General features: G+C 43.6%; 1 protein-coding gene across 1 annotated transcript in view; it reads left to right on the top strand.

Annotated features, from left to right (window-relative positions):
* The window catches only part of LOC120066653 (ubiquitin carboxyl-terminal hydrolase 43-like), a 69070-nt gene that overhangs the window by 27326 nt on the left and 20848 nt on the right, over window positions 1–20896 (top strand). The window contains exons 4-6 of the mRNA XM_039018088.1: window positions 1631–1775; window positions 14065–14227; window positions 18013–18124. Of these exons, the coding sequence (XP_038874016.1) occupies window positions 1631–1775; window positions 14065–14227; window positions 18013–18124 (420 nt within the window). The remainder of the gene's footprint in view (window positions 1–1630; window positions 1776–14064; window positions 14228–18012; window positions 18125–20896) is intronic.

The raw sequence follows: 20896 nt of genomic DNA, 5'->3' as shown, positions 1-20896 counted from the left end.
GCTATAAGAGATAATTGTTTTCCATAACTTTGCACACTGAGTAATCACAAACAAACAGACAGACAGACAGAGAGCATGTCACCCTGCCGGAACCGGCCCTTTCGAGAAAAAGGTATAAATGATGGGTTAAGAAGTTAACACGTTGGACCATAAAAGCATGAAGCTGCAGCTGCGCGTTTAAAATGGTTTGAAATTTGAATCTCAAGATGAGGTGGAGACGATAAAATCACCTCCCGGACAATCACTGGTACGGCTGATTAGCTGTTCTAAGTAAAGTATCTTCGAAAGCGAATTTAAGTAGGACCATCCTGTTACTCTGCTCAAACCATTGTATTACGCTACTCTCATCACCCCATTGGGGAACCATCGATACGGTTGGCTAGCCTATCTTCAAAGAAGCATCTCCAAGAGCAAATGGAAGGAAAATCAACTCTGTAGTTCTGTTCAGGACTACACGACAAGTCACCGGATAGAAAGACAACAGTAGAAGAATTGTTGGAACCATTTCGGACAATCAGAGCCTTACGAGCGTGCCGCAAAAAGCCCCAACCGCCTTTCCAAGGCTGCCCCGTTCACCGAGAGATCCCCGGCGAACCCAGGCATTTCACGTAAATACATTCATGATTTCTTGCTCAAAGCGGGCGGCGGTTTGTGTGCAAAGTATATGGTTATTGTAGGCGAGAGTAGTTTCTGAATGTGGCAGTGTTATCCATGTTGTCATTCCGCTAGGGATCTGTTTTCAGCGTATTACGTCTCCAGTCAATATCAGTGTAGTATGCGTGTTAATCCTGTGTTCCCATTTAATTAGCTAGTAAATAAATAATTAAACCAATTTGTGTAGTACTGAATCATAAGTAAAGCTCTGGGTTTTGCAGATGCAAGAAGGTTACGACTGTTCCGAATGGTGATATGATATGAGGTTATGATTAATTAATGTTGACTGTTTGACTGTTTATAGATGTGATAGGTAAAGACCTTTTAGAGTTTAATTCGGGAGATGGTAACTCTTCAAAGAACCACTCTCGTGGTGCCCCAGATCCTAATGAGTTAATTGTTACATGATTCATTGAATCGGGTAACAATTAAACACAGTTAGTTAATTAGATAAATAACATTCTTCAGATTAATGTTATAGTCAAATCACGACAGAGGAGTTTTGCTAGGACTGTCAGGGAGTAGTGGGGAGGGGTGATGTCACCAGGCAGGCCAAAACTCCATCCCACCAAAACAGACTGATATTTCTGGCAATCTTTTCTAACAGCTTTTACATCATCATTTTCAAAACGTCAGTTTTATTCCAACCCCATAGGGTGGAAAATCACATTTTCGACTGCACTGGGCCTTTAAAATGTATTAACTCAAGAAGGATATATATAGCATGTCTGCTCTGTTTGCTTTGTCACATACATTCCCTGTTTGTCCTCTATAGCTTGTCTGTCTACAACTATTAGCCTGTGTATGTGTGTGTTTGACCGCCATGCTAAGCCACTTAGCCATGTCCATGGCTGTTTATAGTACATAAAGTCTGCTTCCGTGCTAAGTGTCTGTATTAAGCAATGTACATCTCTTTAAACCATCTCCTCCTCGCTCTCTCTCTCCCTCCATCACCCCCCCCCCCCCCCCCATCCAGGTGGTCCTGACAGAGCTCTACGCCACCGGCTTCCAGCGTTCGTTCTCTGACGACGACGATCTGACCAGCGTTGCGGAGAGCGATGTGGTCTATGCCTTCCAGGCTCCGCCCCTCCACACACGGGGAGGCTCCACGCGAATCTTGGGTAACCATGGCTGCATCCACAGCCCCAAGTGTGTCTCTCTCTCTCTCTCTCTCTCTCTCTCTCTCTCTCTCTCTCTCTCTCTCTCTCTCTCTCTCTCTCTCTCTCTCTCTCTCTCTCTCTCTCTCTCTCTCTCTCTCTCTCTCTCTCTCTCTCTCTCTCTCTCTCTCTCTCTCTCTCTCTCTCTCTCTCTCTCTCTCTCTCTCTCTCTCTCTCTCGCTCAGGCTAGCCTGAAGCAATTTGGCTTCAGCACAATGGATAGTGTTTGTTCAGACAAAGCTATGGAGCTATAGGTTCTTAGCCGTTTCAATTTCTTGACATTCCATGGACAGGTACTGTATCTCTGTCTAGGTTATTAAATTCTCTCAGACAGTGTCTCTGACGGTCTTATATCTAGCTGAGGGCTTGATGTACTGAGGTAAAGGCTCGCTCTCACTCACACACACGACACACATGCACACACACATATGCTCACTCTCTCTTGGATCGTGAACGTGGATGAGATGGAGCCAGCATTGCGTCACCTCCCTTTGAAATCAGCCGCAGCTTTGCCAGGCGGCGTCAAATTAACTATTGATATGGCGAGTGCACGCATGTACGTACAGACTTTTTCTCACCTGTTGACTCCTATCTAGTTGACCCGTTTCCAAAAGGAGGGTGTCTTAACTCTTATCCCTGGGGGACGCCCGATCGGGCGGGCTACGTTCAGAGCTAAATGAAACCCTTACTGTGTTTTTCCAACGTTCTTTAACTCCTGAAAAGGGCCACATCAATAATTCAATAATGTGCTCAAAGGGGTCATGAAAAATGTACGATCCTCAATCTCTCTCCAGGAACGATAGAACGATATCTTTATCACCTGGAGACAGAGGAGAGAAAATAATGTCCTGGTGCTACTGGAGGTGATCAGACTGAGGGTAGAGGAGAGAGGAAGAGGCAAACAGGAACACACACACACCGACACACTCATTAGCACTCAAAGGCACACCTGCAGTACACACATGTATACAATAACTCTATTTTTTTATATACATTCTACTGTAAATGATGAATGAACTCCTATTACCAATGTAATGATTCAAAACCTGAACTGAGCTGATTAGACTCAGCATAACATGCATTCAGTTACTGCAAGCGTCATTACTGTTTCTGACATCTCAGAACACCTCCCTGCCATCTTAACTACCCCACTGTCTCCATAACAATGGGGGGTCATTTCACAACAGCTAAACGCCTGTACCAGGTTTATTGAATAGGGCCTTCATTGCTTTAATGGAATAGATTGAATAGAAGCCTGAGTAACAGTGTGTGTGTGTGTGTGTGTGTGTGCGCGCGCACACTGTTAGCTTTACAGAGCTGTGGGGAGGGAGAGGACGTGATGAGATATTGTTACATCCTATTGTTGTCTAATTGGTTAGTGTGCTCCTTATTGTGCTGGTTAAGTATCCTGTAATCATCTGTAATCATCACTCAATCAGAACCCCTGGGTGATGTGGATGTAATCAAATGAGCCATTGAAATATACATGCATTATTACGGCGCTATAATGCTGTGGTTTCAGCATCCAGTACCACATTTACCCTCTTTGTTTTATCAAACAGCTGTAGAAATGTAATACTGAAGAGTGGGGCTGGGTTGATAATATATTGTAGGATGTAGGCTAGGCTGTAATGATATTGTCATGATGAGTCACAATGAATAAGGAAATTGTCCTAATTAAGAATGAATTGGTGGGACAGCTCTGACTGCTGAGTCTGTCACAAACAATACGCAGAAGTTCCTACCTCTTGTGGTTAGCCATAGAAAGATGATGTGGAACCTTTGCAGACTGTTAGAGCCTCATTTAAATGGGCCATGTTCGAATAAGACAACCTGTCATGAAACCGCTGTCATCGTCGTAAATAAACAACGGACGCTTACGTATATGGACTAGCATTCAAACCACTGCTGTCACGGCCCATATTGACTGTATTAAGCTTGTAGTATCTCCCTCCCTCTCTTCCGCTGTAGAAATATGTATCATTATGGACACCGTTGGCTCTTTTAACCTGTGACAAGACAGGCCCTCATTTGGCGGTACAAATCAGCCAGTCATGACCCACCCTCTCTCTTCTCTCTTCTCTCTTCTCTCTCTTCTCTCTTCTCTCTCTCTCTTATATATATATACCACACGTCCCAGCCCCCCTTTGGCTGGTACGTATGTGCCTTAGCCTGTGCGTCACTCCCCCCTTTGGGCTACAGACAGACAGTCACACTGTTGACCTCCGGCGTGGTCCAGACTCCACACCATGATTAATGGCCCTGTGTGTGTAATCTCATTTCATGTGAGTGTGTGTGCGTGCGGGCATGTCTGCCTGCCTGTCTGTCTCAGTGTCGTATGTGTGTGTGTGTCTCATAACTCTCTCTACAACATCGTCACAACCTGAGCCCCAGCGGGCACAGCAGAGGCACAAAGCCAATCTGCTCACCGGCTAATAAAAGTCCCAAATTGAAACGGGGAATTTGGTTAGCGAAGGAAAGGTTACGATTTCTCATGTCGGATAAGAGGAAGTCGTTCAGCGGGGGACTGGGAATCAGGCCCATTACCTCCTGGTGGGGAGTCAAAATTAGCAGAGCCTAAGAAATGTGTTGAAAACATTAGGAGAGAGAGGGGGAGCGGGAGAGAGAGTGAGAGAGAGGTATAAAATGCACACTGGCTGGTAGAACAATGGCATGCATTTGTGTCGCACTGGCAGAAGAGAAAGACAAATATAACTTTAGGTGAGATGTTTTTAGGCGGAAGTCATAGTCTATTTTAAGAGATGGATTTTATGGATGGGTTTTTTGCTCTGGAGGAATAGTCTCCACCGTTTCATGGTTCTGAATTTCTGTTGGTTTTTCATATTAGAAGTTATTGGAAACCACAGGAAGACATTCTTAGGGATATTGGATCAACCCTTCTCCTTCATATGTAATGAGATTTGTTATTTGGGAAAACGTGGTATTGCTAGCCATGGAGTCAAGCGCTCATGATAGAAAACACAAAAAATCAAGGAAACTTTATACAGATATGACAATATCCGATTTCATCTCTCAACAGAACATATATGTCCGTTGTCTATTACAGTACATAAATGCCTTCAGTTAGAGAAAATCTCTGAAACTTTCCTACCAACTTTTTAGACACTCTTACTTTACAAAAGGCCTGTTGTCCCTGAGGTAATCAAAGAGTCTATCAAGCTCTAGAGGCAGAGTTGTCGGTTTGGCGAGGTCGGAGAATCAGGGCTGAGAGAGGGTTTGTGTGAAACAAGAGGTGCCCTCTGGGAAAGGTGGCGAAGCAGGGACATATCCACCCAGATAAAGGAATCTGTCAGTGGACACAGACACAAACACACACACACACACACACACTCTCACTCTTTCTCTACCACTGTATTCAGTATTCATCTCCCTTCACACTGGACAGAGGAGTTCTATGGAAAGCAACAGGTAGAATCTCAGTGTGAGTTTCCTTTCATCCTATCAAAATGCTAAAAGCTGTTGACTGGAGACACGGTTGGGGTTGAATGTTGTGTAGCTCTGAGGTTGTCTGAGCAGTGGAGGATGCATTGGCACTTACACAGAGCACATTAGCTCTGCCTTTAGTGAGCACATTTTATTGTTATTGTATTGTTATATATTCACACACTCAAGGCAAGCATCTTTAAACCAACACACACACACCCACACACACACACAGGTTGTGGATGTATCTGCTAATGGGTGGTGAAGAGAATGCTGAGAAAAAGCCCCAGCTGTGCTCAATGGCTCAGCCCACATATCTCCATCTGCTTTTACAAGGCAGTTTTTCAATGATTGATGATGAGCTGTTTAAACCCATCGTCAGAAGTACATCTTGAAATACTGTAGTTTGAAAGATGAATGGGGACCATTTGTTTCACGTTAAAGTTTGTGTTTGATTGTGACATTGTGTCAACATGTCAGCATGTTACATTATATTTACAAAAGTATCTGGACACCCCTTCAAATGAATGGATTCGGCTTTTTCAGCCACACCCGTTGCTGACAGGTGTATAACATAGAGCACACAGCCATGTAATCTCCATAGACAAACATTGGCAGTAGAATGGCCTTACTGAAGAGCTCAGTGACTTTCAACGTGGAACTGTCATAGATCCCACTTTTCCAACAAGTCAGTTTGTCAAATGTCTGCCCTGCTAGAGCTGCCCTGGTCAACTGTAAGTGCTGTTATTGTGAAGTGGAAACGTCTAGGAGCAACAACAGCTCAGCCGCTAAGTGGTAGGCCACACAAGCTCACAGAACGGGACCTCCAAGTGCTGAAGCGCATGGTCTGTCCTCGGTTGCATCACTCACTAACGAGTTCCAAACTGCCTCTGCAAGCAATGTCAGCACAAGAACGGTTTGTCAGGAGATTCATGAACTGGGTTTTCCATGGCCAAGCAGCCGCACACAAGCCTAAGATCAACATGCACAATGCCAAGCGTCGGCTGGGGTAGTGTAAAGTTCGCCGCCATTGGGCTGTGGAGCAGTGGAAACGTATTCTCCGGAGTGATGAATCACGCTGTTTTTCATGGTTCGGGCTAGGCCCCTTAGTTCAAATGACAGGATTTCTTAACGCTACAGAATACAATGACATTCTAGACAATTCTGTGCTTCCAACCTTGTGGCAACAATTTGGGGAAGGTCCTTTCCCGTTTCAGCATGACAATGGCCCCGTGTACAAAGCAAGGTCCATACAAAAATGGTTTGTCGAGATCAGTGTGGAAGAACTTGACTGGACTGCACAGAGCACTGACCTCAACCCCATTGAACACATTTGGGATGAATTGGAATACTGTGAGCCAGGCCTAATCGCCCAACATCAGTGCCTGACCTCACTAATGCTCTTGTGGCTGAATGGAAGCAAGTCCCCACAGCAATGTTCCAACATCTAGTGGAAAGCCTTCCCAGAAGAGTGGAGGCTGTTATAGCAGCAAAGGGGGGACCAACTCCATATTAATGCCTATGTACACTACCGTTCAAAAGTTTGGGGTCACTTAGAAATGTCCTTGTTTTTAAAAGAAAAGCAAAACATTTTTGTCCATTTAAAATAACATCAAATTGATCAAAAATACAGTGTAGACATTGTTAATGTTGGAAATGACTATTGTACCTGGAATCGTCTGATTTTTAATGGAATATCTACATAGGCGTACAGAGGCACATTATCAACAACCATCACCCCTGTGTTCCAATGGCACGTTGTGTTAGCTAATCCAAGTTTATCATTTTAAAAGGCTAATTGATCATTAGAAAAGCCTTTTGCAATTATGTTAAAACATTATTTGACTACCACCACTGATTTCTGAATGCTGGAGTTGCTATGCCAACCAGCTTTTAAGAAATGGAGTTCGCATTAAGCAGTCACTTCTTCTAAACCTAAAAGGGGACAACTTCTACATGTTATGCAGCGAAAACAGCCAAATATCCAAATCGACGTAAGTAACCACATTGTGGGACTGTTAAAATACATAAATCATGACGGATTTGACAAATATTCACTTTGTTCCATCAGATTTGTTGAATGTGCGCCAGTCTGGTCAATGAAACGTCTGTGTTCCATTGACTCCTTTAACGCATCTATTGGGACAGCCGAAGAACCCCTTTGGAACCCTTTTTTCGAAGAGTGTGTTGAAAGACAGTCTTTTAGCTGTTAGCAGCATGGCCGTGGTGTTTCACCTCTGGCACTGATATACTGTTACGTCAACAAAATTGCTTCAGAAACATGAGTTAATTGATTTCCTCATCGTTATGGTTTACTTCTGAGTAAACATCCTGAGTAATGTCATGGCATATTTTACACAAGCCAATCAGAGATAGGCAGGATGGGGAGATGGCCATTCAGAAAGAGGGAGGGAACAGGTTTAAAGTCAGTGAAGAATGCCATCCATGTGAATAGACCAGTTGTGTAGTTGTGGTTTTAGACTCTAGGTATACACCCACAGAGGATGCAACAGCCCGATCACAACCACATAACATTCCATCAGTGAGTTCGCTCTTCCTCTGCTTCTCTTACAGCCTCTATAATCTCTGACTGTCTGTGTCGTATAATTTACTGGATTTTAGACCCAAGACTCTGTTTCCTTTTTTTATTTATTCACTATAGATGGCACAGATAGATAACTTATCAAGATACATGTTGCCCAGATACCGGGAGGCAACCGTGGAATCAATCATAGAGGTCGGAAGGTCTTCTGGGACCTGGTGTGGCGGTGATGAGATGCAGGTTTGGGATCCGGCGAGGGGGAGCAGGTGTGGCAAGTCTATATCTCCCCCTTTCTCTCTCTCTCTCTCTCTCTCTCTCTCTCTCTCTCTCTCTCTCTCTCTCTCTCTCTCTCTCTCTCTCTCTCTCTCTCTCTCTCTCTTTCTCTCTCTTTCTCTCTCTCTTTCTCTCTCTTTCTCTCTCTCTCTTTCTCTCTCTTTCTCTCTCTCGCTCTCTCTTTCTCTCTCTCTTTCTCTCTCTCTCTCTCTCTTTCTCTTTCTCTCTCTCTTTCTCTTTCTCTCTCTCTCCCCCTGACATTTTCCTCCATCTGTCATTTATCCAAGCAGCAGACAACTCAGGTGTCCTCTGGTCACCTGTGGTGATGGCAACCAGACACAGGAAATGTCGGGACATCTGTCTCGTCTAGGGCTTGTCCCCTCTCCCGCCCTCCGCCGGACCCCACTACCCCCTGGGTATTTTTAGCACAGAGTGTGGACAGAATTAACAGGGGTCACTTGTCTAGGTGACAAACCAAGACACTAAGCTTGTAGGAGCAGAAAAGCATTTGAAAAGGATTTTGTGATATTTATTATTACACAATAATAATTGATTTAGGTTGAGCATTCAATTCAGCAGTCACAGGCACAACAACCAGCTGGAATTCTATGACCAGACTAAACTGAAGCAGCTCTGTATGTGCTGTAGCCTGCAGGCTCGCCAGCTAACAACAGCTTTATGCCTATGACCTATATTCACAAATGGGTTGTAAACCCACTTTTATTTTTCTACTACGACATCTCAAAAGTATTATGTTTTAATCCCCCTGTCATAGAAGAGACTATTATGTCAAGTCATCATCAATGAGCCAATATTCATATATTCTCACTTGTCAGACAGAGATAATCAAGTCGTCATCCAGCATGATGGTACTTTAGGGAACACAGTTTTAAATTAAGGCTCTGATATTAAAACTAGCTTAAAGGAGTGAAGCAAAAAAAGTAGGCCTGAGTAACTGCGGTGAAGAAGTAGATCCCTGGGGGTTATTGTAAAAAAAAAAAAAATGATTAGAGCCGTAGTTATTTTGGTGTTCATTACAATACGTATCCCTCCTCCTATGTGAATGTGAGACAGGTGCTGCGGGTGCTCTGGTGCAGTGTGCTACAGTGTTCCAATGTCCTCGTACCACCCTGCATCCCTACATCTTCTATACTGAACAAAAATATAAACCAAACATGCAATAATTTCAACGATTTTACAGTTCATATAATGAAATCAATCTATTGAAATATATTCATTAGGCCCTAATCTATGGATTTCACATGACTGGGCAGGGGCACAGCCATGGGTGGGCCTGGGAGGGCATACCCACTGGGGAGCCAGGCCCAGCCAATCATAATGAGTTTTTCCCCACAAAAGGGCTTTATAACAGACAGAAATACTCCTGTTTCATCAGCTGTCCGGGTGGCTGTTTTCAGACGATACCGTAGCTGAGGAATCCGGATGTGGAGGTCCTGGGCTGGTGTGGTAAGGTGTGAGGCCGGTAGGGTGTACGGCCATATTCCCTAAAATGGCGTTGGAGGTGGTTTATGGTAGAGAAATTAACATTACATTCTCTGGCAACAGCTTTGGTGGACATTCCTGAAGTCAGCATGCCAATTGCACGCTCCCTCAAAACTTGAGACATCTGTAGCATTGTGTTGTGTGATAAAACTGCACATTTTAGAGTGGCCTTTTATTGTCCACAGCACAAGGTGCTCCTGTGTAATGAGCATGCTGTTTAATCAGCTTCTTGATATGCCACACCTGTCAGGTGGATAGATTGTCTTGGCAAAGGAAAAATGCTCACTAACAGGGATGTAAACAAATTTGTGCACAACATTTGAGAGAAATAAGCATTTTGTGTGTATGGAACATTTCTTGGATCTTTAATTTTAAGCTCATGAAACATGGGACAACTTTACATGTGTTTATATTTTAAGTCAGTATACACTACCGTTCAAAAGTTTGGGGTCACTTAGAAATGTCCTTGTTTTTGAAAGAAAAGCAAAGGTTTTGTCCATTAAAATATCATCAAATTGATCAGAAATACAGTGTAGACATTGTTAATGTTGTAAATGACCATTGAAGCTGGAAACAGCTGATTTTTAATGGAATATCTACATAGGCGTACAGAGGCCCATTGTGTTAACTAATCCAAGTTTATCATTTTAAAAGGCTAATTGATCATTAGAAAACCCTTTTGCAATTATGTTAGCACAGCTGAAAACTGTTGTGCTGATTAAAGAAAAACACCAGTCTCTCCGGGATGCTGGCCTTCTAGGCAGAGTTTCTCTGTCCAGTATCTGTTCTTTTGCCCATCTTGATCTTTTCTTTTTATTGGCCAGTCTGAGATATGGCTTTTTCTTTGCAACTCTGCCTAGAAGGCCAGCATCCCGGAGTCGCCTCTTCACTGTTGACGTTGAGACTGGTGTTTTGCGGGTACTATTTAATGAAGCTGCCAGTTGAGGACTTGTGAGGCGTCTGTTTCTCAAACTAGACACTCTAATGTACTTGTCCTCTTGCTCAGTTGTGCACCAGGGCCTCCCATCCTCTTTCTATTCTGGTAAGAGCCAGTTTGCACTGTTCTGTGAAGGGAGTAGTACACAGCACTGTACGAGATCTTCAGTTTCTTGGCAATTTCTCACAAGGAATAGCCTTAATTTCTCAGAACAAGAATAGACTGACGAGTTTCAGAAGAAAGTGCTTTGTTTCTGGTCATTTTGAGCCTGTAATTGAACCCACAAATGCTGCTGCTCCAGATACTCAACTCATCTAAAGGCCAGTTTTCTTGCCTCTTTAATCAGAACAACAGTTTTCAGCTGTGCTAACATAATTGCAAAAGTGTTTTCTAATGATCAATTGGCCTTTTAAAATGATAAACTTGGATTAGCTAACACAACGTGCCATTGGAACACAGGAGTGATGGTTGCTGATAATGGGCCTCTGTACGCCTCTGTAGATATTCCATTCAAAATCAGCCGTTTCCAGCTACAATAGTCATTTACAACATTAACAATGTCTACACTGTATTTCTGATCAATTTGATGTTATTTTAACAACAAAAAATTGCCTTTCTTGCAAAAACAAGGAAATGTCTGTGACCCCAAACTTTTGAACGGTAGTGTATATCAATCAACTCTAGACACTGATTTTGTTCACTTCAGTATTGATACAATGAAGATAATTAGGTAAGCCCCAAAGCATCAATGGAATATTGGAGTTGGTAAGCCCCGAAGCATCAATGGAATATTGGAGTTGGTAAGCCCTGAAGCATCAATGGAAAAGCTAAAGAGAGAGAGAGAATTGTAGTGTGTGTGTCTGTGTGTGAAAAAATGATAGTGAAATAGTAGGTCTAAAAAGAGAGAGGGGCGGAGAAAGAGTGCAATAGAGAGACAGAAGTAGGGCGGGAGATGTGTGAGTTTGACAATTGTAATTAAACAGCTCAGTCCCTGAAGAGACACTCCAGCGTCACTCCCCTTCTACTAGCACTGCTCTCCCACACTCTCCTCCTTGTCTCTCTCTCCCTCTCCCTCTCTCCCTCTATATATCCCTCTCTCCTGGCTGGCTGAGAAAGAAGGAATGAGGGAGAGGGTGTGAGAATGAGAGTCTGGCATGGGGTTCTCCCCTCAGACCCTGTCTGGAAGATACAGCAGCCAGACAGACAGACCCACCCGCACTCTTCACCGACTCAGCTATCCCAACAGACCACTGCTTTCCTGAGTCATTTCAGGACATAGAAGTGTAGGTTTTGTATATGTTTAAAATAGCATACTTGTGTTGTCTTGTGGGAGAAGTAAGCTTTTGTGTCCTTGGCATTTAGTTATTTGCTTATGCTCCTTATAGTCGTGGTAACAGGCTAGCCTTTCTGTGTGGATTAAAATGAAACTGGCTTTGGGCCTTTCAGTGCCTTTTATCTTCCCAGGGGGGAATTCAATATCAGAGATGGGGTGGTGAGGGTGAGAAAGAGAAAGAGAAAGAGAAAGAGAGAGAGAGAGAGAGAGAGAGAGAGAGAGAGAGAGAGAGAGAGAGAGAGAGAGAGAGAGAGAGAGAGAGAGAGAGAGAGAGAGAGAGAGAGAGAGAGAGAGAGAGAGAGAGAGAGAGAGAGAGAGATGACACAGGGTGTCATGATTTACTATCCGATAGTTGAGAGGAATCAACTAAGCCAAAAGCTATTTCAATTTATCTTGTAAAATGGAATACTTGATTATTCATTAATTTAGTCTTACTCATCAAAGGCCATGCACTGGTGAATACAGTTGAAGTCGGAAATTTACATACACTTAGGTTGGAGTCATTAAAATTAGTTTTTCAACCACTCCACACATTTCTTGTTAACAAACTATAGTTTTGGCAAGTCGGTTAGGACATCTACTTTGTGCATGACACAAGTAATTTTTCCAACAATTGTTTACAGACAGATTATTTCACTTATAATTCACTGTATCACAATTCCAGTTGGTCAGAAGTTTACATACACCAAGTTGACTGTGCCTTTAAACAGCTTGGAAAATTCCAGAAAATGATGTCATGTCTTTAGAAGCTTCGAATAGGCTAATTGACATAATTTGAGTCAATTGGAGGTGTACCTGTGAATGTATTTGAAGGCCTACCTTCAAACTCAGTGCCTCTTTGCATGACATAATGGGATAATCAAGAGAAATCAGCCAAGACCTCAGAAAAAAAATTGTACACCTCCACAAGTCTGGTTCATCCTTGGGAGCAATTTCAAAACGCCTGAAGGTACCATGTTCATCTGTACAAACAATTGTACGCAAATATAAACACCATGGAACCACGCAGCTGTCATACCGCTCAGGAAGGAGTCACGTTCTGTCTCTTAGAGATTAATGTACTTTGGTGCGAAAAGTGCAAATCAATCCCAGAACAACAGCAAAGGACCTTGTGAAGATGCTGGAGGAAACAGGTACAAAAGTATCTATATCCACAGTAAAACAAGTCCTATATCGACATAACCTGAAAGGTCGCTCAGCAAGGAAGAAGCCACTGCTCTAAAACCGGCATAAAAAAGCCAGACTACGGTTTTCAACTGCACATGGGGACAAAGATCGTACTTTTTGGAACAATGTTCTCTGGTCTGATGAAACAAAAATAGAACTGTTTGGCCATAATGACCATCGTTATGTTTGGAGGAAAAGGGGGGAGGGTTGCAAGCCAAAGAACACCATCCCAACATTTAAGCGCGGTGGTGGCAACATCATGTTGTCGGTGTACTTTGCTCCAAGAGGGACTGGTGCACTTCACAAAATATGTGGCATCATAAGTAAGGAACATTTCTTAAAATAAAGTGGTGATCCTAACTGACCTAAGACAGGGAATTTTTACTAGGATTAAATGTCAGGAATTGTGAAAAACTGAGTTTAAATCTATTTGGCTAAGGTGTATGTAAACTTCCGACTTCAACTGTACATCCGTTGATACTCAAGTGGTGGCCTTCTCTCTGGCAGCTTCGATATATGAGATGACATGATACGATGTTACAGTGCACTTCCTGTGCTCCTGAATGATTAGAGTTTCTCAGTACATGCACCGCTGTGTGTGTGTGTGTGACACATTTCTACAGCGACAGTGATTAATTGCTCGGCGGCGTTGAACAAGTGTGTTTAATTAAATCCTCAGATAATGTCAACATTTACAATGTTTATGTTGCCCGGGAGACAGAGATTCCGACTCCTACACACTCCCCCTGTAGCTATTACCTACGATGAATCAATGTGTACATGTCGTAACAGATGTCAATATTACAATGCCACCCTTTGGGTAAATCTAAATCGTTGCTCCATTGTATAATGACTTTCACTTAATACGGTTTGTTTTCACAGTTGTGGGTGGTGTCAAATTGTGTCATTTTGAGTCATTGAGACCTGATAGAACCCCTCTTGAGCACACTCTGGCACAAGCTACCCCCGTTATGTATACGACCTTGTGTCTGAGCTCAACTTTGACCTCTCTCTTGACCCGTGTCTAACCTTTAACCTCTCTCTCCTCTCTCAGGCTACAACCACAGCCTCCCATCCTCGCCGTACACCTCAGGGCCAGAGGGTCAAAGGTTACCCCCATCGACCACTCTGTCCTCAGAGTTTCTGAACCACGGTGGTTCGACCAAGGTCCTCCTCATAATCTGCAACACGGCAGGCTCTGGCCAGCAGGCTGTCAGGTGAGTCAGGTTTGGTTGATTGGGTGGGTGGGTGGGAGGGAGTCTGGATTGGTTGATTGGGTCGGAGGCCATTTTGAAAATATGAGGTGTTAGGTGTGAATCAAACAAGCCTTTTTAGTTTATAGCGAAATAGTATATCATGGGTGAACAGAGGAGTTATGATAAACGATATGCACCAACAGTTTGAACAGAGTGTATTTTATAAGGGCAAAAGCTATGCTCTCTCTTTACTGGTTCCAGCTGTAACGAGTACCCACTGGGCCCAAGGGGACGTGCTCCGAGTTCCATTTTCCAGTTCACATTACACAGGTTGCGTTTACACAGGCAGAATAATTTTGATATTTTTCCACTAATTGGTATTTTGACCAATCAGATCAGCTCTTTTGCCAATAATTGGGCAAAATATCAAAATTGGGCTGATATATGTCACAATTTTTAGACATCTTTTAAAACATGTATTTTTTCCTACTGAGAATCAAAGGGAGCATCGCTCCTGAGAGAAACCAAATACTGTAAATCCCAGTAAACAGCTTTGAATTATTTAATGTCTATGAGAGAGAGAGAGACTGCATGCAGAATTCTGCAAAAATATACCCCGTGTACAACGTAAAACACCAAATAACACACGCAGAGCAGAAATAGGCCGATACCCGCTAATTATCAAAAAGGCATCACCTACAGAGAGATGAACCTGGAGAAGAGTCCCCTAAGCAAGCTGGTCCTGGGGCTCTGTTCACAAACAGACCCCACAGAGCCCCAGGACAGCGACACAATTAGACCCAACCAAATCATGAGAAAACAAAAAAAATTACTTTACACATTGGAAAGAATTAACAAAAAAACTGTGCAAATTAGAATGCTATTTGGCCCTAAACAGATAGTACACAGTGGCAGAATACCTGACCACTGTGACTGACCCAAACTTAAGGAAAACTTTGACTCTGTACAGATTCAGTGAGCATAGCATTGCTATTGAGAAAGGCCGCCATAGGCAGACCTGGCTCTCAAGTGAAGACCTGCTACTGTATGTGCACACTGCCCACAAAATGAGATGGAAACTGAGCTGTACTTCCTAACCTCCTGCCAAATGTATGACCATATTAGAGACACATATTTCCCTCAGATTACACAGATCCACAAAGAATTCGAAAACAAACCCAATTTTGATAAACTCCCATATCTACTAGGTGAAATACCATAGTGTGCCATCACATCAGCAAGATTTGTGACCTGTTGCCACAAGAAAAGGGCAACCAGTGAAGAACAAACACCACTGTAAATTCAGCCCATATTTATGTTTATTTATTTTCACTTTTGTATTTGAACTATTTTCAAATCATTAAAACACTGTATATAGACATAATATGACATTTGAAATGTCTGTATTCTTTTGGAACTTCTGGGAGTCTGATGTTTACTGTTAATTTGTATTGTCATGGGGAGACTGGCGTTCTGTTTATGCCCCCTGACTGGCACATGTCAACTGTGGTTGGCTCAGATTGCTGCCTGTTTGACAGAAGCCTTCTCTCTCTCTCTTTCCCCCCCGAACTGTCTTTACAACAGAGGAAAAGCCTACAGATCATAACCACATAATGGTGTTAACGGCTGATATTGGGCCAGTTTCACAGACACAGATTAAGCTCAGTCCTGGACTAAAATGCAATAGAGATTCTCCAGTAATGTGTCCAGGTAACCAGCCCATTGAGTAGTTACAGTTGAAGTCGGAAGTTTAAATTCACTTAAGTTGGAGTCATTAAAACTCGTTTTTCAACCACTCCACACATTTCTTGTTAACAAACTATAGTTTTGGCAAGTCGGTTAGGACATCTACTTTGTGCATGACACAAGTAATTTTTCCAACAATTGTTTACAGGCAGATTATATCACAATTCCAGTGGGTCAGAAGTTTACATACACTAAGTTGACTGTGCATTTAAACAGCTTGGAAAATTCCAGAAAATGATGTCATGGCTTTAGAAGCTTCTGATAGGCTAATTGACATCATTTGAGTCAATTGGAGGTGTACCTGTGGATATATTTCAAGGCCTACCTTCAAACTCAGTGCCTCTTTGCTTGACATCATGGGAAAATCAAGAGAAATCAGCCAAGTCCTCAGAAGAAAAATTGTAGACCTCCACAAGTCTGTTTCATATATGGGAGCAATTTCCAAATGCCTGAAGGTACCACATTCATCTGTACAAACAATAGTACGCAAGTATAAACACCATGGGACCACGCAGCCGTCATACCGCTCAGGAAGGAGACACGTTCTGTCTCCTAGAAATTAACGTACTTTGGTGTGAAAAGTGCAAATCAATCCCAGAACAACAGCAAAGGACCTTGTGAAGATGCTGGAGGAAACAGGTACAAAAGTATCTATATCCACAGTAAAACGAGTCCTATATCGACATAACCTGAAAGGCCGCTCAGCAAGGAAGAAGCCACTGCTCCAAAACCGCCATAAAAAGCCAGACTACGGGTTGCAACTGCACATGGGGACAAAGATTGTACTTTTTGGAGAAATGTCCTCTGGTCTGATGAAACAAAAATAGAACTGTTTGGCCATAATGACCATCGTTATGTTTGGAGGAAAAAGGGGTATGCTTGCAAGCCGAAGAACACCATCCCAACCGTGAAGCACGGGGGTGGCAGCATCATGTTGTGGGGGTGCTTTGCTGCAGGAGGGACTGGTGCACTTCACAAAATAGGTGGCATCATGAGGGAGGAAAATTATGTGGATATATTGAAGCAACATTTCAAGACATCAGTCAGGAAGTTAAAGCTTGGTCACAAATGGGTCTTCCAAATGGACAATGACCCCAAGCATACTTCCAAAGTTGAGGATATTCACCCTGGGCTCACCTTGTGTCTAGTAGAACGTTTGAATGGATGATGATCATAGATGTCTTTGGGGTAGAGTTTGGGCCTTGGGCTAACCTAAAGGAGAAACAATTCCCATAACAGTAAACAATGGCTTACCTGCTCACTCTTATAAACCGGTTTGAGGGACGGGGTGGCACTAGTGGCAAGGACAGACTGTTTCACACAGACACACACACACACACACACACACACACACACACACACACACACACACACACACACACACACACACTGAAGTCTCAAAACAGCCTCCTCCAGTTTTATGAGAAAACCAATCTAAGCAGTAGATAAAAAATATGTTCAATTCATTGAAAATAGTTTCTTCTAGGTTTTCTCATTGGGATCACTGACTAGTTCTCTCTCAAATCCACACAATGCTAATGGAAATGTAAATCCATCATTTAAAAAATGACATTCTCAGCCAAAATGTTCTCATGCCTGAAATATGCTTACAATGCCGCATTGAAAATACTGTCTTTCTCTTCACTTGTAGTCCTGTGATCATTAAATACATGTTGAGTTGAGAGACCTGCTTAACTACGTTTCACATTCAAAAGGCCACAGGGTTGTAATGTACTCTACTTCATGCAAATCCAAACATATGTTTGCCTCTCTCAAACAACTGCAGAATAACATTGTATTTTTTCTACCCATCTGTCTCCCTCTCTCTCTCTCTTCCTCCCTCTCGCTCATCTCTTTACCTCTTCTTCCTTCTCTCTCCCTCTCCCTCTCCCCTACTCTATCTTCCTCTCCTTCACTCCTCCATCCCTCTCATTCTCCATCTCCTTCTCCCTTCATCTCCTTCTCCCTCCATTCTTCTCCCTCCATCCTTCTCCCTCTATCCTTCTCTCTCTCTCCCTCTCCCTCCCTCCTTTCCTCCCTCTCCTTCACCCCCGCTCCAGGTTCGGCCCTCCCTTCCTCATGAGAGAGGAGCGTACCCTGTCCTGGGACCAGCTCCAGCAGAGTATCCTCAGCAAGCTCTATTACCTGATGCTGAACGGATCACAGGCACAGGTCAGTTAACACTCTAACCACTGGTCACTACCATTCATTTACTACATCTGTTTCCTACTGTTTACTACCTGAAACAGTAGTACAAACAGTAGTGCTATTACCACCACAAATAACATTCAGCCTACCAATATGCTCTTAATGGAGAGTGGTGGAGATCCTTATGATCTAGTGAGTCTCTCATACACACACACACACACACACACACACACACACACACACACACACACACACACACACACACACACACATAATGACATATCAAATCAAATCATAGTTTATTTGTCACGTGCGCCGAATACAACAGGTGTAGACCTTACAGTGAATTGCTTACTTACGGGCCCTAACCAACAGTGCAATTTCTAAGTAAAAAATAGATATTAGGTGAACAATAGATAAGTAGAGAAATAAAAACAACAGTAAAATAACAGTAGTGAGGCTATATACAGTAGCGAGGCTATATACAGGCACTGGTTAGTCGGGCTAATTGAGGTAGTATGTACATGTAGGTATGGTTAAAGTGACTATGCATATATGATAAACAGAGAATAGCAGCAGCGTAAAAGGGGGGTGGGGACACAATGCAAGTAGTCCGGGTAGCCATTTGATTACCTGTTCAGGAGTCTTATGGCTTGGGGGTAAAAGCTGTTGAGAAGCCTTTTGGTCCTAGACTTGGCGCCCCAGTACTGCTTGCCATGCGGTAGTAGAGAGAACAGTCTATGACTGGGGTGGCTGGGGTCTTTGACAATATTTTAGGGCCTTCCTCTGACAGAGCCTGGTGTAGAGGTCCTGTATGGTAGGCAACTTAGCCCCAGTGATGTACTGGGCCGTACGCACTACCCTCTGTAGTGCCTTGCAGTCGGAGGCCGAGCAGTTGCCGTACCAGGCAGTGATGCAACCAGTTAGGATGCTCTCGATGTTGCAGCTGTAGAACCTTTTGAGGATCTGAGAACCCATGCCAAATCTTTTTTGTTTCCTGAGGGGGAATAGGCTTTGCTGTGCCCTCTTCACGACTGTCTTGGTGTGTTTGGACCATTCTAGTATGTTGGTGATGTGGACACCAAGGAACTTGAAGCTCACAACCTGCTCCACTACAGCCCTGTCGATGAGAATGGGGGCATGCTCGGTCCTCCTTTTCCTGTAGTCCACAATCATCTCCTTAGTCTTGGTTACGCTGAGGGATAGGTTGTTATTCTGGCACCACCCGGCCAGGTCTCTGACCTCCTCCCTGTAGGCTGTCTCGTCAGTGTCGGGGTTCAGGCCTACCACTGTTGTGTCGTCTGCAAACTTAATGATGGTGTTGGAGTCGTGCCTGGCCATGCAGTCGTGGGTGAACAGGGAGTACAGGAGGGGACTGAGCACACACCCCTGAGGGGCTCCAGTGTTGAGGATCAGCGTGGCAGATGTGTTGCTACCTACCCTCACCACCTGGGGGCGGCCCGTCAGGAAGTCCAGGATCCAGTTGCAGAGGGAGGTGTTTAGTCCCAGGATCCTTAGATTAGTGATGAGCTTTGAGGGCACTATGGTGTTGAACGCTGAGCCATAGTCAACGAATAGCATTCTTACGTAGGTGTTCCTTTTGTCCAGGTGGGAAAAGGCAGTGTGAAGTGCAATAGAGATTGCATCATCTGTGGATCTGTTTGGGTGGTATGCAAATTGGAGTGAGTCTAGGGTTTCTGCGATAATGGTGTTATGAGCCCTTACCAGCCTTTCATAGCACTTCTTGGCTACGGACGTGAGTGCTTCGGGTCTGTAGTCATTTAGGCAGGTTGCCTTTGTGTTCTTGGGCAAAGGGACTATGGTGGTCTGCTTGAAACATGTTGGTATTACAGACTCAATCAGGAACATTTTGAAAATGTCAGTGCCGACACCTGCCAGTTGTTCAGCACATGCCCGGAGCACACGTCCTGGTAATCCATCTGGCCCCGCGGCCTTGTGAATGTTGACCTGTTTAAAGGTCTTACTCACGTCGGCTACGGAGAGCGTGATCACAGTCGTCCGGAACAGCTGGTGCTCTCATGCATGCCTCAGTGTTGCTTGCCTCGAAGCGAGCATAGTAGTGATTTAGCTCGTCTGGTTGGCTCATGTCACTGGGCAGCTCGCAGCTGTGCTTCCCTTTGTAGTCTGTAATAGTTTGCAAGCCCTGCCACATAAGACGAGCGTCGGAGTATGTATGTAGTATGATTCAATCTTAGCCCTGTATTGGCGCTTTGCCTGTTTGATGGTTCGCCAGAGGGCATAGCAGGATTTCTTATAAGCACCATGAAAGCGGCAGCTCTACCCTTTAGCTCAGTGCAAATGTTGCCTGTAATCCATGGCTTCTGGTTGGGGTATGTACGTACAGTCACTGTGGGGACGAAGTCCTCGATGCACTTATTGATAAAGCCAGTGACTGATGTGGTGTAATCGGAAGAATCACAGATTATTTTTATTTCACCTTTATTTAACCAGGTAGGCTAGTTGAGAACAAGTTCTCATTTACAACTGCGACCTGGCCAAGATAAAGCAACGCAGTGCGACACAAACAACAACGCAGAGTTACACATGGAATAAACAAACATATAGTCAATAATACAATAGAAAAAGTCTATATACAGTGTGTGCAAATGAGGTAGGATAAGGGAGGTAAGGCAATAAATAGGCCATAGTGGCGAAATAATTACAATATAGCAATTTAACACTGGAGTGATAGATGTGCAGAAGATGAATGTGCAAGTAGAGATATTGGGGTGCAAAGGAGCAAAATAAACAAATAACAATATGGGGATGAGGTTG

The sequence above is a fragment of the Salvelinus namaycush genome, chromosome 2 (genome assembly GCF_016432855.1).
Source record: "Salvelinus namaycush isolate Seneca chromosome 2, SaNama_1.0, whole genome shotgun sequence".
NCBI lineage: Eukaryota > Metazoa > Chordata > Actinopteri > Salmoniformes > Salmonidae > Salvelinus > Salvelinus namaycush.
The sequence above is the reverse complement of the archived record's forward strand: the minus strand, read 5'-3'. Positions and strand labels throughout refer to the sequence as shown.